At 39.6% G+C, this 25,414-nt stretch overlaps 1 protein-coding gene across 2 annotated transcripts in view; it reads right to left on the bottom strand.

The window, feature by feature from the left end:
• Window positions 1-23,816, bottom strand: part of AK5 (adenylate kinase 5) — a 309,166-nt gene extending 285,350 nt beyond the window's left edge. Inside the window, exons 1-5 of one of the 2 annotated variants that reach the window (XM_074381039.1) lie at window positions 23,332-23,816; window positions 18,576-18,762; window positions 11,921-12,016; window positions 7,230-7,399; window positions 7,012-7,125 (exon numbers count right to left, since the gene is read on the bottom strand). In XM_074381039.1, coding sequence (XP_074237140.1) covers window positions 7,012-7,125; window positions 7,230-7,399; window positions 11,921-12,016; window positions 18,576-18,762; window positions 23,332-23,391 — 627 coding nt within the window. In that variant the 5' untranslated portion in view covers window positions 23,392-23,816. Of the gene's footprint in view, window positions 1-7,011; window positions 7,126-7,229; window positions 7,400-11,920; window positions 12,089-18,575; window positions 18,763-23,331 lie in introns of both variants that reach the window. The other variant, XM_003921394.4, reaches the window with a different exon arrangement.
• Window positions 23,817-25,414: the final 1,598 nt, after the last annotated feature.

The raw sequence follows: 25,414 nt of genomic DNA, 5'->3' as shown, positions 1-25,414 counted from the left end.
TATAAAAAGACAGGCAATAACAAACATTGGCAAGGATGTGGAGAAAAGGGAATCCTTGCATACTGTTTATTGGAATTTAATTAGTCCAACCACTATGAAGAACAGTTTGGAGGCTCATTTAATAAACTAAAAATGGAGCTCCCATATGATCCAGCAATCCCACTGCAGGGTATATAGCCAAAAGAAAGGAAATCAGTACATCGAAGAGATATCTACACTCCTATGTTTGTTGCAGCACTGTTCACAATAGCTAATATTTGCAAGTAAACTAAGTGCCCATCAATAGACGAGTGCATAAAGAAAATGTGGTACATATATACAATGGAGTACCATTTGGCCCTAAAAAAGAATGAAATCCTGTCATATGCAACAACATGGATGGAACTGGCAGTGATTATATTAAGTAAAATAAGCCAGTCATAGAAAGACAAACATCACATGTTCTCACTTATTTGTGGGATCTAAAAATCAAAACAATTGAAGTCATGTAGATAGAGTGTAGGAGGATGGTTATCAGAGCCTGGGAAAGGTAATATGGGGTTATGGGTGTGCCAGGGGTGGAGGCAGGGATGTTAATGGGTACAAAAAGATGTTAGAAAGAATGAATAAGATCTACTATTTGATAGCACAATAGGGTGACTACAGTCAATAATAATTGCACATTTTAAAATAACTTGGAGTGTACTTGGATTGTTTGCAACTCAATGGATAAATGCTTGAGGGGATGGATATTCCATTCTTCATTTCAAATTGCATGCCCGAATCAAAATATCTCATGTGTCCCATAAATACCTGTACCTACTATGTTCCCACAAAAGTTAAAATTAAAAAAGTTTAGAAAAGAATTTGAGCATATGTCCTCTGCACTTTTCCCCTTTCAATCAGCTGGAACTTGGCCATGGCAGTGACCTAGCTTTCACCATGCAGACATCTACAATGTCCCAGGGCAGTGGCTCTCAAAATGTGCTCTTGGACCTCTGGGGATCATCAAGACTCCTTCCAGAAGGTCACAGGTCAAACTATTTTTCTACTAATACTATGACATTAAGTGCCTATTTTTACTTTCATTTTCTCACAAAGGTATAGTGGAGTTTTGTAGTGGCTACAGGAAGTGTGATATCACAGCAATTTGAATGCAAAAGCAGATATGAGAATAAAACTCTCTTCTATTACCTAGAAGTTAAAGAGATTTGCAAATATATAAAGCAATGTCTTTCTCATCACTTTTTACGTTTTGGAAAATGTGATTACTTTTCTAAAGATATGTTATTCAGGTTAACTTATGGATTTATTGTTATTTTGAAGGAATTAACAAATACTTATTTTTAAATTTCTGTTTAAATTTCTCATATGGTGAATATTAATAGATACAGCCCAAATAAACGAAAGCCTTTAGAGGTCCTTCATATTTTTTAAAAGTGCAAAGAGGTCCAGTGACTAAAATTTTAGAATGGTTGCTGTAGAGTTAGAAGGACAATGAGCTGGAAAAAACCCTGCATCTCTGAATGAATGTGAGGACTGAAATTGCCCTCCCCTCATTCACGGTGAGGCCATCCATTACACAAAAGAGAGATAAGTTTCTGGACTATGCTACTGTGTCATTGTATCTTTTTATTATAGCACCTTGGATTTACTCTAGATAATACAGACAATATTTACATAAATGGGGGGATGCTACTAGATCAAAAAAACTAAAATATGTGGCATTCATTTGCTTGGGTAGGAAGGGCCCAGACATTTTAGGGTGGAAAGCTGATAACCCCTGTTATGTCACTGCATAACACCATTATTACTGTGACAACTTGAGAGGCAGCCCATGTTCCAATGGAGTCTATAGCTAAAGAAATGGCTGGAAAGAGCTAGAGTGCCCATGTATGCTCACTGCTCTTTGCTGTGTTTAGCAGCATACTACAAGAAATAGATTAACTCAAGAAAGAACTGACTACTTTGCAAGCAGATGTAAGAAAAAAGAAAGAATCCAGTAATTTAAGACTTCACGAGGTTAAAAAAGCCATCTGCTTGTATACCTCCAAACAGCAGATTAGGCTGTTGCAAAAAGAATTCCCATTAATCCACCACTACCACCAAAAAAAAAAAGGGCAACTAGCTCTGAAGCCAAACCTAGACTAAGGATGTTGCCTTTCTACCCAAGCCTGCTGTTTTAGGTGGCCTCAAGGTAATTGTCATTAAAATGGGAAAACAAAGAAATCACTGCCATGCAATATTTCTACCTAACAAAACTGCACTTGTACCCTCAATCTATAAAAAGAAAAATAGGAAGATAAAAAAGAAATAAAGCAGCTTAATAACAATCTCTGGAAAAGAACTTATGGTATAGTTTCTAGCATGGACTGGAAGCTTTTTGAGAGGAAATCTACCAAATTTGGAATGAAATAGTTTTTACCAAAGTAAACGTAATTCTAGCTTAAAAAAAAAAAAGGGGGCTTAAAAAAATAGGTCTCGGCCAATTGTGGTGGCTCACACCTGTAATCTCAGCACTTAGGAGGCTGAGACAGGATGATCATTTGAGGCTAGGAGTTTGAAAGCAGCCTGGGTAACACAGGGAGCCCCTGTCTCTAAAAAAAATAAAAAATTTTTAACTAGCCAAGTGTGGTCCAGGAGTTCAAGGCTGCAGTGAGCTACAATGGTGCCCCTGCACTCCACCCTGGCTGACAGAGAAGGATCTTGTCACTTGGGGAAAAAAAAAAAAAAAAAGGAAAGGAAAGGAGAGCATAATAGATTCCAACATACCACTTCAACGTGTCATGCAGATAATGGACAAGGAAGAAGTTCTCAGAGGCACTGCCAGGGCAAGGATCCTTTGCAATCCCTGCCTAACAGGATTCACTCTGGTTCACTGAATTCTATATATTCTCAAACTTTTCTTTTTTGATTAGGAGCCTTTATTTCACTTGTCCTAGGCTTGCTCCTCCACTGTTTATTAGTGGTAGACAAGGAAGATAACTTGAAATTCAGTTTCTAGGTGGCTGAGTACGAGGAGTCAAAGCTAGACCTGATGAAGAAAACTATACATACAGTAGAGATTCTCCACTTTTGAACTAAATGATAGGACTCGGGTTGTTTCACTTGGGGAGTGAGTGAGTACACTGTATGTGTGGGAAGAAGGACACAGGCAGGCATCTGCATGACCGGAGAGGCAAACCGTGGTAGAAACTGCTAGTGAGTTCTCCCAGACTTCCATGGTGAAAACATTGCTGCAGGCACCTGGCTGCCCAGCTGGACCCTACTTCCTGGCCTTCCTCCCAATTCCAACACGACTAAATTCTCAGCAATGCCATGTGAGCAGAAACGATGGATGTCACTTCCAGATTTGAGACATCAGAACTTCACATTCTCTTCCCCTTCCACGCCAGCTGGAACCCATATGTGATGACAACCCTGTTTCAACCACACAGCCAGTGACAGTGTCCTAGGAGATGGCAGAAAAACTAAACCTGGGAGGAACTATGGTCCCTAAATGACCTCAAGGAAAAGAGCTGCCCAATCAAGCTGGACAGTTAACATGGAGTCCATTCCAAAAGAGGAAAAATACACTTCTTCATCCTAAAGCCATTTAAATGTTAAGGCCTTTTGTTACAATGGTCTGACCATTGCCCATATATGGCTGACATCAGAAATTCACCTCTTCTTACACCCCAGATCTATGAGAAGATCTTGGGGAAAATGTTGGAATGAATGTGCCTACATTTGCACTAAAAAACAAACAAACAAATAAAATGTACATTTAGCTGTAGCCTTTATAATAAACCAGTAAATGTGTTTTCCTGAGTTCTGAGTCACGTCAGTGAATTATACAACCTATGGAGAGTGTTATGAAAACCCTTAATTTATTGACAGTCAATCAGAACTACAGGTGGCTGCTGGAACTTGCAACTGATGTCTGAAGCACAAACAGGCTTGTGGAACTGAGCTTTTAACCTGTGGGGTCTGAACTAACTGTGGATAGTATCCAAGTTGAACTGAATTCTTAGGCATCCAGTTGGTGTTGGAAAACTGGAGAATTGGTGTGGAAGACTACACATTTGCGGTCAGAAGTGGTAGCAGAAAAAAAAGACACCCCTGAAGCTTGAGCCTACATACGGTGTGGAATAATCAGGGCTGATCCTGATACCACTTTACACAAACATTTCAGCTTTGCCTCTGTACCTGCTTAACTCCTATGGGATGAGCAAAGGAGACATTGACCTCAGACACCTCTGTACTGCCCACAGTGGCAAAAACCTCCAGGCTGCTACAATTCCAACCTAAGAAGATGTTAAACTGGACATTTCCAGCCTCAGAAGTGTGGTTGAGAACAATAAATGTAAGTCACTGCACATTCTACATAGGGATAACAGACTATCCTATAAAATTTGCTAACAGACTCCAAGTCAGTACTATTACTCATGATTAGGCTTTATAAGAGAAGATGTAGATTGATCAGGAGATCAATCTCTCCAGAGAGAGTTGCCAGAGGGTTATGCTTTTCCTACTTCTTCCCTATGTGGACAAGAATCCTCCCTTTCCTTCCCCTCCCACCTACTGCAAGCCACAGGAGTAGGAATTTCAGGATGCTGAGACACCCACCGCCTTAGGTTCCTGAGCCTGAATCTGATCCAAGCTGGGGACAGCCGAGATATGTTAAAGTGAATGAGAAATTAAAGTTTTGATTTAGATTGGACTGGACTGGACTTTTTAAGACCTGAAAATCAGACCTTTTGTTTTTTCAGTGACCAGAAAAGCCAGGGACTCTTCCTGAGTTATTTTTCAACAAAAAAGGAAGATATTCAACATAGCATGTCTAAAAAGTGATAAAAAAAAATCAAGTAGCTTCATCTGCTTGTACCTACCAAGTTTAGCACATTCAATATGTGTGCAGGGGATCCAGGTTTGGGTGGCAATGCCTGCCTGCCTGCCTATCACACTTCTACCAATAACCAAGAATCACACGGAATGGCTGCCATAGCACCCGCTTTCAATAGCAATATCACATGTGGCAGCAACAGCAATAACAAAACTTCATCAGACACTTTCCAGTTTTTCTCTCTTCAAAGCCAGAGCAATTAGGACCAAGCTCCTTGCCTGACTGAGCACCAGAAGTTCTAGATTTACATGGGAGAAGAAACGTAAGAAAGGGACACAGACATGCTAATGTAGTAGGTGATCCAAGATGTTAATGGAAACATTAAGAAAAATGTTTCGTAAAGCTACCTCTGGACCTCTGGCTTTCAACTGCCCAATTCCAGACTTCTTTTGTGTGATACATAAACTGACATCTTATTTTACCTAATACTTTATAATACAATATACGTAATATGTTAAATGCTCCTTGAAATAAACAAAAAGATAAACAAGTCTGTAGAAAAATGGGATAAGGAGAACATGCAATTCATATAAAGAAGAAATACAAATGGCCAGTGAATGTATGAAAATATATTTAACCTTAATAGTAACCTGAGAAATGCAAATTTAAAAGACAAAATACCACTTATCAGGTTGGCAAAAATTTTAAATATAAATTATATCTGGTTGGAAAGGGTCTGTAGAAAAAGATCCTCTCATTCAACACTGAAATAACTTAGAAAGTCATTATGAAAATTCAGAATGATTCTGTATATGATGAGCATGTGCACGTGTGCATACATGTATGTATGTGTGTAAGTATAGAAAAAGGTCTAGAAGAATATATAACAAACTTAACAGTACTTCTATTTCCCAGGAGAGCAGGAGCAGTGGAATGGGAAGGTGTTGATAGACTATCACATTTTACAGATAGACTTAAAATTTGTATGAGCATATATTACTTCAGTAATTAAAAAAAAATTTTTTTTGAAGCACGGTGTTGCTGTGTCACCCAGGCTGGAGTGCAATGGTACCATCTTGGCTCACTGAGGCTTGGACATCCTGGGCTCAAGTGATTCTACCAGTCTCTTTTAGCCTCCTGAGTAGCTGAGGCTACTCAGATGTGCACCACCAGACCTGGTTAATTTTTTGTGTTTTTTTGTACAGATGGGGTTTTGCCATGTTTCCCAGGTTGGTCTAGAACTCCTGGGCTCAAGCCATCCCCCAACCTCGGCCTCCCAAAGTGTTGGGATTACAGGCGTGAGTCACTGTGTCCAGCCTTAAATTTTTTTCTTTTTCTTTTTTTTTTTTTTGGAGACAGAGTCTAGCTCTGTTACCCAGGCTGGAGTGCAGTGGCATAATCTTAGTTCACTGCAACCTGTGCCTCCCGGGTTCAACTGATTCTCCTGCCTCAGCCTCCTGAGTAGCTGGGGTTACAGGCGTTGCCACCAAGCCCAGCTAATTTTTTGTATTTTAGTAGAGATAGGGTTTCACTGCGTTGCCAGGCTGGTCTCAAACTCCTGACTTTGTGATCTGCCCAACTTAGCCTCCCAAAGTGCTGGGATTATAGGCGTGAGTCACTGCACCTGGCCAACCTTAAATTTTTTTTAAGTGAAAAATCAATAACTTGAGCTATTTAAAGCTTAAATAGATATATAAAATATTTAAATTTATTTATTTTCCTTTAAAACAGATGTGTTGGGGGTTGAACAGGCAGAGCCTACCCAAATTTTGGCAACTGAGCCCTGTCTTAATCTATGTAGGTGGTTCAGTATTTCACAACCCAAAGGAAGTTTCCTTAGTTGGCATGAATATAACTATAGGGTAATGCTTTACATCCCTGGACAGTACTGAATAAGGCTTATTTTTAGTAATTCAAGATTAAAAAAAACAACTGTACGAAAAGTAGTTTGAAATAAATTTTAGATTTGCATTTTTCAATAAAAAGAATTCTATTATTAGTTATCATTCTTTTTGGCGAGACTGTCTTCAATTTTTAAGTGTTTGCCAAAGAAATGACCTTCTGCCATCCCATACTGATGTATTTGCCTGTTTTCAGATCAGAATTCATTCAAAAATGCCATAAGTCTTCCAAGAAGTCTTTTTGTTTTTATTCCCAGAATTTTAAGCAAAAAGTAGTTCATTTAAAATATAAGGAGACATTCTTACTTGGTCCTCAAAAGATAGAGCCTGGGCAACATCTCTTGGAAATCCATCAATAACAATGCCCTCTTCATCAGGTATTTGCATCAATTTTTGTTTTATCTCTGTAATTGTTGTTTCCTTTTATAAAGAGAAAGGATGAAAAAAACCCACACAGTTAAACTTAGTATACTCGATTGGTATGAAAACATTTTGCAGAATAGAGGAAAATTACACAACAGTACCTGTGGGGCCAATTCTCCAGTTGTAATTATCTTGGCAATAAGACTCCATTTCCTATTGCTGCTGGTACTGTGGATCTTCTTTCTTAATAATTCTCCCACAGAAATGTACTGGAATCCATATCGTTCTGCAATTTTCAAACTCTGAGTACCCTTTCCACTTCCTGGACCACCTAGTATTTAAAACAGGCAAAACTGTGACCTTCTGCTACAATAAGAAACTCCCTTTTATACAATTACTATTTTCATCTGGGATACAGATTCTGTGTCACAAAGGCAGGGTGGTTAATGGTTCCATTTGTGGCATTCTCAGTGCTGCCTTTGAATATAAAGCAAGTAGAGACTTTGTCAAGGAAAGAACTGTCTTGACCAACTATATTAAATGAGAGAGACAAATTTTTCCTGTACCTATTTGAGCAAATAGCTAATTTTTTAAAAAAGTTTTTGAAGAGTGTAGTTGAAAGAAATCTTGACTATTTTTCTACAAAAAAATCTAACTTTTTTTCCCCGTGTACTCAAAGAAAAATCTGTGGGATATAAAAGACAATGGTCAAAATAACAATAATAGATTCCATGCCAACGAAGAGTTAATGTGTAATTTGGTGAAATGTAACCAGTATTTTTAGACAAAGGCCCACCAGTATTTACACAGCTTATTTAAATCTTTTCTGAAATCTGTTTGCTATGCATGTCCTTGACTTATATCCTTTGAATTCATAAGTTTTATGCAATGTAAAAACAGACGTATAGACCAATGGAACAGAACAGAGAACCTAGAAACAAATCCCCACACCTACAGCGAACTCATTTTCCACAAAGATGCCAAGAACACACACTTGGTAAAAGGCAGTCTCTTCAATAAACGATGCTGGAAAAACTAGATATCCATATACAGAGGAAAGAAACTAGATCCCTATCTCTTGTCATATATAAAAACGAAATCAAAATGGATTAATCACCAGATTACTTTGCAAATCAAAAGTAAGTTTCGGTTTTAAATAGCTGCTTTTAACGAATATATGGGCAAATCATGGATTGGCTTGAAATAAAAAAAAAATTCTCTGGCCAATTCCATTGACAAATTCAAACTGATTTACTCCTTGAAGAATCAGGTATCTTTCAGAAACTGTATTTCCACACTTAATCACAACCACCAAACTAAGAGATTATACACTCCATTAATTTAAAAAATTCAAACACACTGAGAATGTTATGATACTTTAAAAAAAATTGGTCAACTAATGGAGGCAACAGTAGACAACAAAAAATATGATTGGCACAACTGACAGAGATAGTCTCTGTCATCAACTTATTGGATGAGTTTAATTACTGAAAGTTTCTATTTATTTTACTTTTCTCTAAGGCCAGAATGGGCTTAATTTTGTTCTGTTCACTTATCTCTAATATTTATAAATATTAGGGTCCATCTCACTGATATTTTATGATTATGTTAACATAACAGAGATTCATATGTGTTCTAAGACAGCCAGCTTTAAAAAAGTTCTGCAGCACTGGAAGAGAAACCATGTGGGCATCTACACCTCCACTCACTTTTTTTGGGTTGGGACTAATACAAATTTGTAAGGTTCAGGTACAATTATTTTGTCATTCCATAAAAGTCATAAAATTGCCCCAATTATCTCAGAAAACCTGAAATCCACCCTCTCCTTTCTTCCCTTGTTTCAATCATCTTAAAATGATTTACACTTATTGGTTCGTCATCATTTTCACGATATATAAAATGTTACAATACGGTGTGTAAGTCTATAACCAGAATTACAACCTTGGGAAACAAATTGATTTCACTGAATAAAACGAAATGTGAAGTGGGGGAGATTTGAGCATTAATATTTTTTCCAAAGATCTTAGTTTATTGACATATTTTAATCATTTTCATATAAAATTCATAATGCACAGAAAAAATATTTGTGCTTTTTTATAGAAGATTAATTTGATGTTAAACCATTTTCATGAACAATCAAGCTTCCATTTGTTCATCCTGTTAATAATGACCAATACTTGACTACTAGCAGCAAGAACAACAAGATAGAAGAAGGTGTTCTGTCTACATAAAAATCATAAAATGATGAGAGAATTCCCAATTATTTTTCACCTGTGCTTCCATTATTTATTAAAGTGTTTCCTTGTCTTCTAGGGAAGGACTTGAAATTTTTAAGCATTCCACTTTGAAAAAAAGATATTTATGATTTTAACAGTGTCTACCATAAAGCCCTAAGGCGACCAGGCGCAGTGGTTCACGCCTCTAATCCTAGCACTTTGGGAAGCCAAGGTGGGCATATTGCTGAGCTCAGGGGTTTGAGACCAGTCTGAGCAACACAGTGAAAACCCACCTCTACTAAAATACAAAAGATTAGCTGGACAACAGTGTGCGCCTGTAGTCCCAGCTGAGGCAGGAGAATTGCTTGAAACTGGGAGGAGGAGGTTGCAGTGAGCCGAGATTACACCACTGCACTCTAGTCTGGGACAGAACAGGATCTTCCGTCTCAAAAAAAAAAAAGCCATAAGAAGAATATTTTAACTCTTCAAAAGCTGACTTTAAACTCTCTTCCTATAATTTTGTTTACAAAATATATCTGGCTTTGTTAACAATTCAGGGCCAGATACATTTGCAATTTCATTTTCATTTCACTTTAAAATGTGCAAATGTCATTCCTTCTGGTCTGGTAAGCTTAAATTTTTGTTATAGTGTGGTGTGTTTATTTGCATGCTTTTTCCCCAGTTGCCAACATTGTTGTGTCCTCAGGAGCACTACTTCCCTGCATGGGGTCTCTTTACATTTGGCACTCTATTAATGCAACCAGCTAGAACAGCTTTGAACATTTCATCCCAGAGTTTTGCTTTTGGTTGTCTCTGAAAGGTGATTCTAACTGGAAAGCGAAACAATTACTACGTGTTGCATATTCACAGGTCTCTTCATGATTTTTTATAGATTTTGAGAAAGAATTTGCAAAAGTAGCCACAATTCTTTTTCTTTTATTTTAGAGAATAGGTGTCTCTGTCACCCAGACTGGAGTGCAGTGGAATTTACTGCAACCTTAAACACCTGGGCTCAAGCTATCTTCCCACCTCAGCCTCCCAAGTAGTTGGGACTATAGGTGTGTGCCACCATGCCCAGCTAAGTTTTTAAATTTTTTGTAGAGACAGGGTCTCACTATGTTGCCCAGGCTGGTCTGAATCTCCTGGGCTCAGTGATCCTCCCAGCTTGACCAAAAAGAAATTTTTCAAAAATATTTAAAATATTTTCATTTCAGGGCCGGGCGCGGTGGCTCAAGCCTGTAATCCCAGCACTTTGGGAGGCTGAGGCGGGTGGATCACAAGGTCGAGAGATCGAGACCAACCTGGTCAACATGGTGAAACCCCGTCTCTACTAAAAATACAAAACATTAGCTGGGCATGGTGGTGCATGCCTGTAATCCCAGCTACTCAGGAGGCTGAGGCAGGAGAATTGCCTGAACCCAGGAGGCAGAGGTTGCAGTGAGCCGAGATTGCACCATTGCACTCCAGCCTGGGTAACAAGAGTGAAACTGTCTCAAAAAAAAAAAAAAAAAAAAAAAAAATTCATTTCTATTCCTTGTGAAACATCATGGCCTGATATTTCCATATTCAACATAAGATTCACGGTGGAAATTTTTTAAATGATTATCATTGTTATTTTGTTTAATACTCAGATGTTATGTGTTATGTAAAACACTATTCGATTAGATTTGCTTGTCTTTTAACAGTGAAACTGGATTTATTGTAGGTGTCAATCTGCCAAAAGAAGATTCATTTATATGAATCTTTACCAATCTATTATTATTTATTTTTCCCTCTAAAGTTAATGGCGAGTAAAAATTTAACTTGTTGAGTTAAAGGGGAAAAATTACATTATGTTTAGAAAACTTTCTTTTTTCCTTCTAGATACAGAGTCTCACTATGTTGCCCAAGTTGGACTCCTGGGATCAAGGGATCCTTCTGGCTCAGCGTCCCTACTAGCTGGGACTGCCACCACATCCAGCTCTTAGAAAACTTCAATTGGCTCAGTTACCTACAATAAAGATTAACTAAATAAAACGACAGGACAATAAATCTTGAAGACAGTACTTGCAATTCATTATGAGAATTTCTATGACATTTTAATGGGAATCTATGAAAATGCAATAGGCATTAGATTATATAATTCTAACAATTTCTATTTTATTGAAACTTATCCTAAGAATATTTCCATTTATTAGCCGGGCGCGGTGGCTCAAGCCTGTAATCCCAGCACTTTGGGAGGCCGAGGCGGGTGGATCACGAGGTTGAGAGATCGAGACCATCCTGGTCAACAAGGTGAAACCCCGTCTCTACTAAAAATACAAAAAGTTAGCTGGGCATGGTGGTGCATGCCTGTAATCCCAGCTACTTAGGAGGCTGAGGCAGGAGAATTGCCTGAGCCCAGGAGGCGGAGGTTGCGGTGAGCCGAGATCGCGCCATTGCACTCCAGCCTGGGTAACAAGAGCGAAACTCCGTCTCAAAAAAAAAAAAAAAAAAAAAAGAATATTTCCATTTATTGTCCCTTGAGCTTTTGTTTCTAATGCTTTCCATTATTCAACTAAGTATTTGTACATATAATAAATGATTTACTTTTTTGAAATGTAAATATTTAAACAGAGATAGCAACAGTACAAGAATTTTGCTTTCTGTTCTCATACCTATAACAAGAATGATTTTGGGTCGTGGTCTAGTAGGATCAAAAACCTCATACTCCTCAATCAACTCTGCAGTCTCAGAGAGATCCGTGTCACTTTCTATAGAGAATTGATGGATTGGAGGGAGCCGATCATACCGCCGATACGGAAAGTTTGAATTTTCAGGCATTACTGCAAAAGAGTAAGATAACTTTGAAAAGGAAAAAACACCATAATAAAACACTCTTCACACTTAAATAATTAGTAAAAGCAATTCTAAAATTAAGTGGGTTTGTTTTCTCTTAACGGGAAGAAGACTCCCTAAGCGGTCAGCAGGTTTTATCGTACTAGAAGACGACTCCCTAAGCGGTCAGCAGGTTTTATCGTAAAGGGTCAGATAGTTAATATTTTGAGCTTTGAGAGCCGTGCAGTTTCTATTCAACTTGGCCATGGTGGTATGAAAGCAGTCATAAACAATATAATAACCAAATGAGTGTGCCTGTGTTTCAATAAAACTTTATTTATAAAAACAGGCAATGAGATGAACTTGGCTCATGAAACTTTGCCACCCTCTGCCCTAGAGTAACCTGCTCAGATACTACCTAGTCTTGTAGGTTGTATACATCTTGGCCTCTGCAAATGGTGCTCTCTGGAGTTATGTAGTACATAACCTTCACAAGCATATGTAGCTGCCTGTCCATAAAACTAACGCTTATATATCATGACTTTCATTCATTCAACAAATATAGATAAGCTACTTACTATGACCCAGGAATGCTACTGGGGTCCAATAGAATGGCTTGGTGGCATAATAAATAAAAAATTAAGGTACTGTCATAAGTCAGGTAGAAGGGTGCAAATAATTCCTACAATTGGAATATCTTTTAACATCATCTAATTTTACTTTATCAATATACTTATTATTTTTAATCTACTTGATTTAAAGATGTAAAAGCAAAAGTTTAAGTTTGTATCTACAATGGCAATAAATATTTGCTATCTATTGCCATTTATAACATACCAGACATGTTAGTGTGTTAAGAATGATTTGGTGGAAGAATAAGATGTAGTCCTGTTCCTTCAGTGCTCTTAAAGTACAGCTTATGTGTTTATAACTAATAGCTGCATGAACACCAGCCAGTTAAGTGTTAAAATGAATATCTGTCTGATAAACACCACAGTGATTCAATGAACTACATTTGTGGTGCAGTGATAAGAAAGGATTTGCAAAGGAGGCAGGACCCGAACTCTGAAAGACAAGCACAGGTGATGAAATGTAGGAAGTATAACCCAATTGGTGGGAACAGTAAAAAGACTCTAAGTTAGAAACTCAAATGACATACTCTAAAGGACCAGAGGACAGTGGTGGCAAGTCCAAGGGAGATAGTCTCAACTAGTAGTTTACATATAGTTTATGGCTCCCTCTTCTTCACCTCAGGTGTAAGTATTCCAGGAGGCACAGAGAAGCATCAACTACCCAAACAGCACTTGCACAAAGGAAACAGGAGGCCATCTGCCCTTCCATGAGGAATTCTGCTAAGGGGACTACCATATCTTAGCATGGCATAAGGCTCACATCTCCTCCCAGGGTGTTGATCCATTAGAACTTTCCATTTTCTGATGATACAATAAATAAGGGAAATAAGGGTGCCGACCACAGACCCACTAGACTCATTTTGGTTTCATAAAAAGCATGGAGTAGTCTGCAGATGACAGTAGATACCCTTTTGAAAGAGCTGGGAAGGGCAACATCAGGAAAAACACCAACAACAGTATCCCCTCTGCCTTGAAATTTAATTACTTCATCCAACGTAAGACAAAACTCAAAACATTATCTTGATTACTTTCTTCCCTCTTTCTGCACATCTATTCTGAAGACTTTATTTGCTAAACATATGCCATATGCATATGCTTCTCTCTATTTCTGCTATCACAACTCTTCCAAGCCATTATCATAGTTTACCAGGAATATCATAATAGACTACTTACTGATCTACCTGCTTCCATGCTTGTCCCCACAATCAACTGCCTGAATTGTTCTTCCCCTGTTGCTCCTATGCCTGACTGCTTCTTGCCATTGACACTTTACCTTAAATGTCACCTCCTTCAAGAGGACTTTACTGACTTTCTAATCTAGAGCAGCCTCCCAGTGAATCTCAAGGACATCACTTTAATGCTCTGCACAGCACCTACCACTTCAGCATCTGAGAGTTTTTCATGTATCCATTCATTCATTGTGTGTCTTCTCCTATTAGATTAGAAGTGTCATGAGAGCAGGGGCCTTACCTATTGCCTGGAGCTCTGTATCCCTGGGATCTAGAACTGTGCTTGGCAGATGGTCAATGTCCAACAGATATTTGTTGAATTAATAATAAAGAGAACGTCTTACTGAAATAGTTTCCCACAGAGAAAACTCTGAAGATAAAATGGGTGGGCAGAGTGTGGTTCAATGTGGAGGTCCTTGAACCCTTTAGCTTTAATCTAGTAAAAAGTCAGTGGAGGATTTTTGCCAGCATGTGGTAAAAGAAAGGAGGCAATGAAATATATTTTTTAGGAAGGTTAATCTGCTAGTTAGAATGAATTGGAGCAAGGAATGACTAAGAACAGAAACAGTAGCAGCTAGGTGGCTGTTAAAGTCATCAACAGATGAGAAATAAAGGCTTAGGCTAGAGTGGTAGAGTGGAAATGGAAATGGATGGCTATATATAAAAGACATGATTAGGGCTGGAATGTGAGAAACGAAAGGAGGTGACAGTTCAAAAACAACTTCCAGGTTTCAAGTCTAAAAGAATAAGGAACATACTGCATTTCACGTAGTATCTTTCTTCCCTTGCTTTTCTGCTCCAGCGATATTGGACTTCTCTCATTCCTGACCAAATTACAACCTCTTTGTCTGCCTCAGGAACTTCTCTTCTCTCTTCCCTGGTACAATCTCTTCCATTCTTCTCTAGCTAACATATACTTAGCTTCCTGCTCCAAGTATAAGCACATCACTTCTTCCAAGAAGCCGACCCTGAACTCCAGCCTAGGTTAGATTCAGCCCTCTGTTAACTTGGTTAATTCCTTAACATATGAGTTTCCTGTACTACCATTTCCTCCTGCTTATATTTCTACTGCTTGACTTCACTGTTAGACTGTAAGGTCCCTGAGGGAAGGTGCCATGTCTGTTCTTTCTTGGTGGTTTGTATTTTCAGTTCTAAAATAATGTCTGAACACATAGTAGTACTCAATAAATGGTCAATTTATTGCCCAACTGACTTACTGACTGACTGCAGGAAACAGGAAAAGAAGTGCTGGTTTTGAAGTAAACATGGTGTGTTTGGTTTTGGACATGTTGAATATAAGATAATGAGATATTCTGGAAGATAGGCTCTATGAATGTCTGGGGTTATGGGATTAGAACTCTTATTCACAGATAATTATTCAATTGTATGCAAGTGACAGAAAGAAAGGGATGCTTATCTCATATTTAACACTTTAAAGAGCAAATAATTTAATCCTTGATCATATTTTAACTTAGAAAAGTAACTTGATAAGATAAAAACGTTTCATTTCTCAGAATAATTTTTCACGGTAATAATACATTAGCATAGCTATGGCAATATTTTTGCAAAAATGCACAAATCACTCTTATTTCTAGAAATAATCACTATGCTTTAAGATACTGGGCAGTTAGCAATTTTGTTGAATGTAATAAACTATTCCACACATTACAGCTAAAACCTCCAAAGCACAAAAGAATAAAGCATTGCACAAAATACAATTGTATTATTACAGGACCAATCAGTTTAGAAACCATTTTATGTTTTTTAGCATACCTTTTAGATACAAGATTGTGTGATGCAATGTTCTCACCACCACAGGTATGCGAAAAGTTTGTATTCAATGATTAGCTAAAAGATCTCTGTGTGGGAATTCTGGTAAAGTATCAGTAGGTATGGAGAACCTAAAATTAACATGCAATCTTATTTTAATGAAAATTAGGCCGACATTTTCCATTCTTGTTTTAGCTTATCCTGCTCGATCAGGAATTCCAAACTCACAATCTGTGCACCCAATATAGCCCCACGGATGTGTTTTGTTCAGCTGGACATTTTTACAAAATTTGTACTTAACTGTCTCTAAACAATGACTGTTCTCTCCAGTTCTGCTCTCTAGTTTGGCCACAGTCCTTACCATTCTCTATTGACACATGGGCTGCCTAGCTTCTACGTATAATCAGGACAAGTAACTATAAAAAATTTTATCAAATAGAAGCATCAAGATTTCATTTTTTTGCAGTCACTTTTACATCCAGTCAGGGCAGCTTTCTGACTAGGTAGATGTCACGACTTCTTAGACTTAATTTTTAAAATGTATACCTCAGGTTTATTAGTACTTTAAGGTTTAGAAAGCAGGTCCCTGTATTTATCTCCCCTCTAACAAGAGTACAGGGTATGTATTTAACACTAAGTATGATAACACCCTGGAAAGTAAGCTTTGTGTATGTTGGGGATGTGTATGAACTGTTCAAGCCCACTGAAATATCATTTATTCACCAAAGCAGTAATTAAGTGGTGTGCTGCAGCAGCAACTGGCTAAAGATACAAACACAAGTACCTGCTGCCCACAGAGAGGACACATCTAAGCTGTGACTGCACAGTTTGGAATCCTAAACTCCAATTCTGTTCATTTACTACTCTGTGTACCAGGTTGTTCTCAGTGAACTAGAAATCCCGCTGATTTACAGAGAGTGACCTTTATACCTGGGACTCGGCTTGGTTATCAAACCAGAAAGTAGGTCTATGAATAGATTGTATGGTAAGAAAAAAATTTCTTTGGTATCGTAAGAGTTCTAAGGGTTAAATGAAAATATGTGGTGCAAAGTTGATTTAGTAAGCATATGAAGACACGACCCTACCTTAGGACTTCCCATAGAATGTAACCACATGGCTTATTCTGTACTGAGTGTTATTTTACCTCCTGTCTATGTAAGATGGCGAGTGGTGAGAGACCTTGTACAGTAATTAGATTAATTGCTCTCTAAGACTCAGAATGCAAATATTATTACCTTATAGTCACACCAAAAGTTTTCTAATTATTTCTCTGTTTTTTGGTCTGTTATAACATTTGAAGGTTTCTAAAGCTAGCTTTAAATAACAATTTCAGACATCTCACTACTTTCCAGCAGCACTGAGAAATTTGGTCGGGGTCATATCATTGACTTATGCGTGAACAGTGAAGGACTCTTTTCTTTAGAAATGTTTCTGAGGAAAAGCTGTTTCTGTTTTTCTTCTTTTGCTTGTGTTTCTTGAAAATTAGCACACTATGACTTTTTCCCACACTGCATTCAAGTAAAATCTAAGTGGGTCATGACTAATACAAGAAGATTTGCTTCCTGCTTATATTCATTGCAGATTGAATTGTCTCCATTTCAAATTCTATCTGTATAGCATCAACTTTTTGTGGTACAATTTTTGAGAATGGTTTCCGTTTTGAAAATATAATGATCTTGGCCACTAGAAAAGAATTAATTTAGTTTCCCCTGATTCAAACTGATTCACTTGCATATACTATTATACTTCTCAACTTCACCTAGAGCCCAAAAGGCTGGTAGGCTCGTGTTGAATCCCTAATTTTGATAAGCATATATTTCAGAAAGAGATCAGAACACCATGAATCTTCTCTAATGAACTGCAGTTTTTAGTTCTAAACAACTCCTAAAATTTAAACAAGTTTACTTCTCCAACTTCTTTTATAGCACCCAAACGCCTAATCTAATACATTGCATTCAGTAGCTGCTTAATAAATTTTTATTGAATTAACTAGTGTTAAAGTGAACTAAACATGGCTTGAAAAGGTCTCCGTACTTCTATATTTGGGTCCTTGTGGAAAAACCGCAATCTAGCCTAATAGGTAGACAAGACTGAAAATCTAACTTAGGTGTATGTGCCTCTAACAACAGCTGAGTCTTGGCCAATCCCAGCAGCTGTACTTTAACCATTCATACACTGCTGAGTGTTCAAACTGTGTTCAAATAAGGCAAATGCTGAGCTGTAACCAATCCAGCCATTCTGTACCTCACTTCTGATTTCTGTATGCCATTCCTCTTTTTTTGTCTATAAATCTTCTTCCACCATGTGGCTGTGCTGCCGTCTCTGTGAATCTGCTGTGTTTCTGGGGGCTGACCAATTTACAAATTGTTCACTGCTGAATTAAACTCCTTTAAATTTAATTCGGCTGAAGTTTTTATCACTAGTATAAACTTTACATGCATTTATGCAGATGCATTAATATGAACTCTGAACTTGAAAATCTCTTTCTAGCTAATAAAAAATGCTGAACTGTTATATAATAACTACCAATTTTACCTGTGTTTATTTATTGAGAGAAATCTTATTTGCAATTTTAAGAAAAATTCGTGGTTAATGTAATTTATTTTGCAAAATAATAAAGTCAGTAATATAAAATTTCATTAAGCCTCTAATGAATTGTTGGACAATGGTATGTAGTTTTGTTTGTCTTTTTATGGAAGTGATTAGAATTAGTAGCAGAGAGAAATTAATCATGATCCAAGGACTTATATTCTTCCAGGCATTTGTAAACTCAACAAATGAAATCACTGTGTAAAGTCTATATGGCATATTTTAAAGAGACTGCTACAACTATAAAATGGTCTATTATTCTCCATATACATTACCATTTCTTAGAAAGGATCTCCGTGACTGTCCACCATTTAGTGGAGGTAAGGTCTTCTTTTCCTGGCTGACAAATGTATCCCATTTCACCTTGTCACAGCCACCTAGTTCCTTCACTTTCTGTAAACAACTTTCCAAGTACTCTACTGGGTCTTCGGGCTTAGAACACATCAGTCCATTCAAAAGGCTCTGAAATATAACAAAATATGTACAATAAAATACGTTTTAAACCCACCTTTGTTTTTTCTTTAAATTTAATTTTATTTATGCTTTTTTTAGAGAGAGAGTCTCACTCTACTGCCTAGGCTGGAGTGTGGTGGCAAGATCTTGGCTCACTGCAACTTCCACCTCCTGGGTTCAAGTGATTCTCCTGCTTCAGCCTCCTGAGTAGCTGGGTTTACAGGTACACACTACTATGCCCAGCTACTTTTTGTATTTTTGGTAGAGACAGGGTTTCACCAAGTTGGCCAGGTTGGTCTCAAACTCCCGACCTTAAGTGATCCACCCGCTTTGGCCTCCCAAAGTGCTGGGATTACAGGCATGAGCCACCGCACTGGGCCCCACCCACCTTTGTTAAAATAGTGTTATGCCTCATCTTTGAATTCTGGTTGTTTTTGTTCTTGGCATTTGTCTTTGAATAAACAATTAGAGTTGTAATTACAATCTGACTGAGTCACTAAAATAATCCCTTAAATTCTTGCCTAATTAGTTTTCAGTTCAGTATTCTCTGCCTCTTAAACAATTCAGGCAACTACATAGTTTAAAATGGAAGAGCCATTCACTTCATCACAGTGAGATGAAATGCAGCATGTGAAAATGCCCCTGGTCATTAGTTATTTCACTCCTACCCACCCTTTAAGTCTCTAAGCTTCAGTTTCTACTTTTAAAAAATTGGGGTGATTATAAAGACATCATAATGTTTTTAAGAATTAAATAATTTCATATTTGTACAGGTCATATTAAGTTCCTGGAACACAGTAAGTGCCCAAAAACTTTGTTGGTGGTTTTAGTTATTATTACTATCAAGACGTCTTCCCTGAATCCCTAGGTTGGTCTGTGAACCCCTTCTTTCATGTTCCCATGGTATCTAGAATAATATATCATACTTGTCATTTATACTGAAACCATTGGGTTATGCATTGGTCTCTCTTCTAAAGTATAAGCTCTTCAACAACACAGAGTCTCATTCATTTTTCAATCCCCAGATACTGATGCTTTCTCCAGCATTTGGTAGGTGCATATTTAACTGTTTTACAACTGGAAAAAAAAATAGAAATCACTCGAAGCTCAAGTCTAAGTGAGACTCAAAAACCTTGAGGTCTGACACTCAAAAAAACCACTATTTGACATAGAGTAAGTCACTCTAGTATCCCACTGAGATTCCAGAGGAGAAAGAAAAAAAAAAAAAACAAAAACAGGATCCTGCTATTACTTTTTTGGTTCATGGTGTCTGATGTGTCATTGGTACTAGTTTCTAAAAATGCTACCAGTTTGGAAATGCTGATTCCTGGAAGCTGGACTTATGTGCAAAATATTTTCCTTTAGAGTATTTCATGGAAAAAGCATAAAGGATTATTCTTACAAATATACATTGTTAGTATACTAAACACCCTTCTAAGGGTTGACATTTGTTTAAATACAGTATTTTTTTTTTTCAATTACTTTCTGTGTAATTTGCTCAGAATGGTAGGCAAGTTTCACTAGGTACATTTGTTTTCTGAAATCCTAAATAGAGTAGTCTGGAGTGTGCACCTCCGTCAGCCAAGTTCATTTGCAGAGGGAGCAGAAAAAACTACCTGGGCATCCAATCCAGTTTATGTACCAAAATCTGTCCTATATACGCACACATTGCAGTGGAACTTCTCACATTCCTCCCATAAGCCAACCCAGTATTAGCCTTATTAATACATAAAACCCTCTGTGTCATTTATTTATTTGTATATCCAGTTTATTCTCAGCCCTTTGTGACTTTATTATCCCCATTTTATAGTTTAAGAAATCATGGCTCAGAGATGTTAGTGACTAACTCAAGGTTACTCAACTAGAAAATTCTAGGCCCAGTATTTCAACTCAATGATTCTGATTCCAAAACCCGTATATTCTTCTCTGTACCTGTTGCAAAAACATGGTATAAGATAAAAGAAAATACAAGATTCTCTGTGCCCTCTGCAAAACGCCTGCTTTTTATCCCTACTATTGCCTGAAATGGGTGAACACACTCAATGACTCTCTTCTGAAAATATACATTTCCAGCATCCTTAAACAAAACTGGGTCTCCAAACGGCATTGATTTTAAAATGTGACAGTGAGTTCCACTCCTTCATGGATAATTCAGATCTTTTCTTCTCATAGCCAGCCACTATCAGGGATTGAAGACAACCAGCACACATTATTGCTCAGTCTCTGAGTTAACCCTTTGAGACCCTGAATAATCTAATTTGACTTTCCACAGTATTAAAATTGCCAAATTTCTGCTGTAAAGTACAAGATCAATATACACACCATAAGGTTAGCTAGAATTAAGAACTCATGATAAAATAAGAAGTGGGTTTAAAAAAAAAAATCTAAAAATGGAAACATATTTCAAATATGAACCTACCAGAGATATCCCATATTCTATTTACCCTACATGATGTCTCAAATTAGGAAGAAATCTGAAAAGGTCACTTAGATATCTTTACTTGTCTGACAATATGTCGATATAATAATCAGTTTGTCTATAATGGTGTCTAATATCCACAGCTGGGGCCAATGTCTTGTTTAGTAGATAGCTAATCGTTCACCTTTGTACACCTAGAACATTGTGGTAGGGAAAATCCGACTTAAAAACCTAAAGTATTTAGTTTTGCAGTCTACACTCATCACATGGAGAACTGCCAGATTTTCCTTCCGTCTTGAGCTGCGCATAGCACAGATTCGTCTTACTGAAGGATGCAACCTTTGGAGGTCACCAGCAGTCTACTTCAATCTTCCCATTGTCCAGAAGTAAATCGAAATCTACTGTATTACTGTATTTCACCTAAGTAAGTTGACTTCCTTTTCTGGGTGTGCATTATTTATTCCACTCACATGCAGAAAAGTAAAAAACATAAAACCTGAACAAAAACTCCTACCATCACTTATTTGCATACAGAGTGTAGATTTTAATAAACAAACGATGAAAATTCTCTGTGGTTACCTTCCACCAAGGAGGAAAAACAGTACCCACATTTATAAAGAAAATGGATGTACTATTTAGGGATTTTTGCAATCAGGTGGTTCTCCTACAGATGTTTCTAATGATTCTTTTAGACACTTAGAAATGAAATTTCTCTAAGTAGTATCTTTGTGAGAAAAACTTTCATCTTTTTTTTCCGTATTTACTTTTTGAAAATTTAAAAAACAAAAAGAACGATTCTTTGATTCCCACACATTCTCAAGACCCGTCCTTATCCAACACCACCTGATTATTTTCACGCAGGAGTAACACATTTGCTAGATTTGGGCTTCACATACCACGCTTGAGCTCAGTGAGTGGTTTACCCGGAAATCTTGACTTCAGATGACCTGAAAAAGGTGGCTAATAGAAGTGAGAGGAAATGAAGATTTGTAAATATGGCAACCCATTTTAAAGACAGTTTGGGGAAACTGAGGCAAAATTTCCCAAGTGGTGTTTTAAAATTATTTTTAATAGAACAAATCCAGCAACAACAGCAACAAAACCCCTCATGACCTTTAGTTTACGATATCAGGCTATCAGTTTTCAGAATTGGGGGTGAGATTTGTAATGAAAGGATTTCCCCTTTCAGAGCTCACCTAGGAAGCTCGGCTTGCTTCTATTCTTTTCTCTCTTCCTCCCCCAACTTCAAGCAAAAGCACTTGAGGTTCAGGAATGTTTTTAAATTCAAATATGAAGAGAAGGAAAGGAAGCCAAAACAACCTGAGACAGGGGCTGTGGCTTAGAACCAACCAAGAAGGCTCATTCCTCAAGCCTCCTCTCTGCCTCCAGGTGCTTCCCCCATTCCCGGGTCCAGGTGCCAATGATGCCGTGATGCGGTCTGAAGATTGAGCAACAGGAGTCACGCCCGCCTCGTGGCTCCCTCCCCGACCCGCTATCTCCAGGTGGGTTGTGGAGCTCTAGCGAAAGCTGCGGCCCAACCCTTCCTAGGCAACGGAAAAACGTGCTCAGGAGTTCATTCAGCGAAAGCGCAGAGCAACGCTGGGGGCCTGTCACAGGGGAGGTAGCACTTGATAGCTTGGGTTTTGCTTTCTGTATCTTCATCCCTCTCTTCCAAGCTGTCTCCGGGGAGGGCTGCCTTCGTCCACATTTCCTCTTTCCCGCAGGGGTCCCGACTCTCGACTAGTAGAGTGACTAGGGCTCTGGCTCCCTCAGTTTGGAGTCTTTACTCGCTACTGGGCGACAGTGCACCCACCTGGCCTGGCCCTTGCCCCAGAGAGCGTGGCCCGGCCGCTGTCTGCAACCCACCCTGGCTGTCCACATCCAAGGGGCGCGATGGGGGCAGGCTGCTTTCAGAACTCGGCTCCAAGACAAACTTGATTTGTGAGATGCAGGCTTCTAAGCCCAGCCATCTGACAATGACCCTGGCAACCCGTGGGAAAGGCGACTACCCTCGGGCGAGCGGGCGAGTACGCTTCTGCAAGCCCCTTCAATTACATGCCCCGCGTGGGGAAGGTGGGACGGGGCGCGGCTGCCTCACCCCGAACCCCGGAGATGCAGTCCCCGGATGCTCCCTCCCGTCTGCCAGCCCTAACCCCTACCTCAAAAAGCTGAGGGATTTCCCTCCGGGCCAGATACTCCTTGGCATCGTTGGTGTTCATGGCTGTGCCGCGCGTGCCTTGGGGCGCAAGCGGGCAGGCTCCCGGGCTGCGGCGATCTGAGCCGGGGCTGGCGCTGGGGATGGCAGAGTCCGCGCCGAGCAGCTGTGCAGCCCTCTTTCTCGCGCGCACCCAGCTCTGCCTCTCCGCCCAGGCCAGGGACCCCCTCCGCCTCTCCCTGGGGGCTGTGGTCTCCGCGCTCCCGCCGCCCCCGCTTCTGTGCCAGTCCCCGCGGCGGAGCTGCGGGATCAGAGCAGCTGTGCGGCGGCTTCCCGGGCTTCCAGGCAGCGCGGCCGCCAGGGGTGGGGCGCAGGGAGCGGAGGAGGGAGGACAGCGTGGCGGACGCAAGACGGCAGTCCGCCCGCCTCTCCGGTTCAGCGCGCCGCGCTCCGCGCCTCCCCGAGTCGGGTCTGCGGCGGCTGCCGGTCACGCTGCGCTGGCGGGCGCGAGGTGCGGGGGTGGGGGCGCGCGCGCGCAGGGGTCGCAGTCAAACCCCTCGGTGCCGCACCGGCGCCAGAGCGCGCCGCTTCCCTGCGTGCGCCGCCCAGGGATGCAGCGACCAGGACCAGGTGGCCAAGGGAACAGGGTCGGGGTCTCTAGGAACCTGCGGCCGTTTCGCTTCTCCGGACCTTGCTTACACACACACACACACACACACACACACACACACACACACACACATACACGGTTACCTCCGGCGCCCCGAGGAGCTCCCAGGAAAACCTAATAGTCACAGGATTTATCATTTATTCCTAAGATTACCCATTTTTCACTATAGGGAGATGTGGGGAAGGGCGAAAAGGGGATTCACGGTGTGGAATCCACTCCATTTTTAGATCTTGAGTATCTCTATCCTTCAGGAAAGTTTTGCTAGCCGGTTTCGAATTTTTTCCCTGTCCGTGTAACGAATCTTTATAGACTTTAGGATAAGGCCTCAGTGTGAGACTGAAATCCTAATCAACTGAAGGACTAATAAGTAGTTAACCAGTTAATTATCTCCATGGAGAGGAAGGGACAGTGGAGGAGAAAGGTGGGTGGTGGTAGAGAGCTAGAGATGCTTAAATTGCAAATGTGTTTAGTAGGTGGGGAGGCTGGGCATCATTAATTAGATCTGAGGAGTGTGTAGTCCGTGGACAGCGGCGCATCAGAGCACCCCCGGGGGAATATGAGGGTGTATGGGTGGGTGCGCTAACGGATAATGGGTAATGGATTTTCCTGCTGCAGACCATGGTCAAGGTATACCCATATTCCTCCTAGCTCCCAAGATGACTCATTTCCCTACTAAGATGTCTTCTCTTGCCTGTTTGGGAGATAGTCCATGCCCCCGGAGAACATGATCTCTAAGTTCTCACCAAGCCTAACACTGTAAGAGGATGTGTGAGAGAGGACACACACCTACCAGTTTGGTAGGCACTGGTATCTGGGGTCTGGCTGGAGAGAGAAGCAACGCTGTCTGTGCTTTAAAAAACTAGAGTCTGAATGTCCATTTCAAGTTCTTCTTTTCTTGGTTCTATTTCTTGCTCCGGAAGCAACTGCAGCTCAAGCCTTAACTATAGCTGCAGCTTTGTTTCACCCAAGGGAGTAAGTGAAGTTTTGAGAACACTTGTGAGCCTATATGTCATACAGTAGCCTTAAATGAGGCAGGTATTTGAGATCCATGGAAATTGGGTTTTGCCCCTAGAATATACCACTTTACTTACAGTCCCAACTTCCAATATTTCTTTATTTAAGGTTGGCTACAGCAGTAGTGAAAGCAGTACCTCTTCTCTACGCAACGATGCTTGAAAAGTACTGCGGTTTGTAGCATTAAGGCTTACTTTGTGAGCAGGCACAGTGAAGGGGAAACACTTAAGAATGAAGAGGCCACTTTCTGCAGGATTTTTCAAGGTCATCCTTTACAGAATCTGGCAGAGCATGGTTCACCTGTCTCCCCTTGAAGAAAAGCATAATTCTGAGTGTACTTTAGTGTTACCGAGCAAGTGATGGCAACTTGCTTGTAAAAAGAGAATGGATAAGAAAGACTGCA

The sequence above is a fragment of the Saimiri boliviensis genome, chromosome 11, assembly GCF_048565385.1.
Source record: "Saimiri boliviensis isolate mSaiBol1 chromosome 11, mSaiBol1.pri, whole genome shotgun sequence".
NCBI classification, from domain to species: Eukaryota; Metazoa; Chordata; class Mammalia; order Primates; family Cebidae; genus Saimiri; species Saimiri boliviensis.
This window is presented reverse-complemented; position numbering and strand designations above follow the sequence as displayed.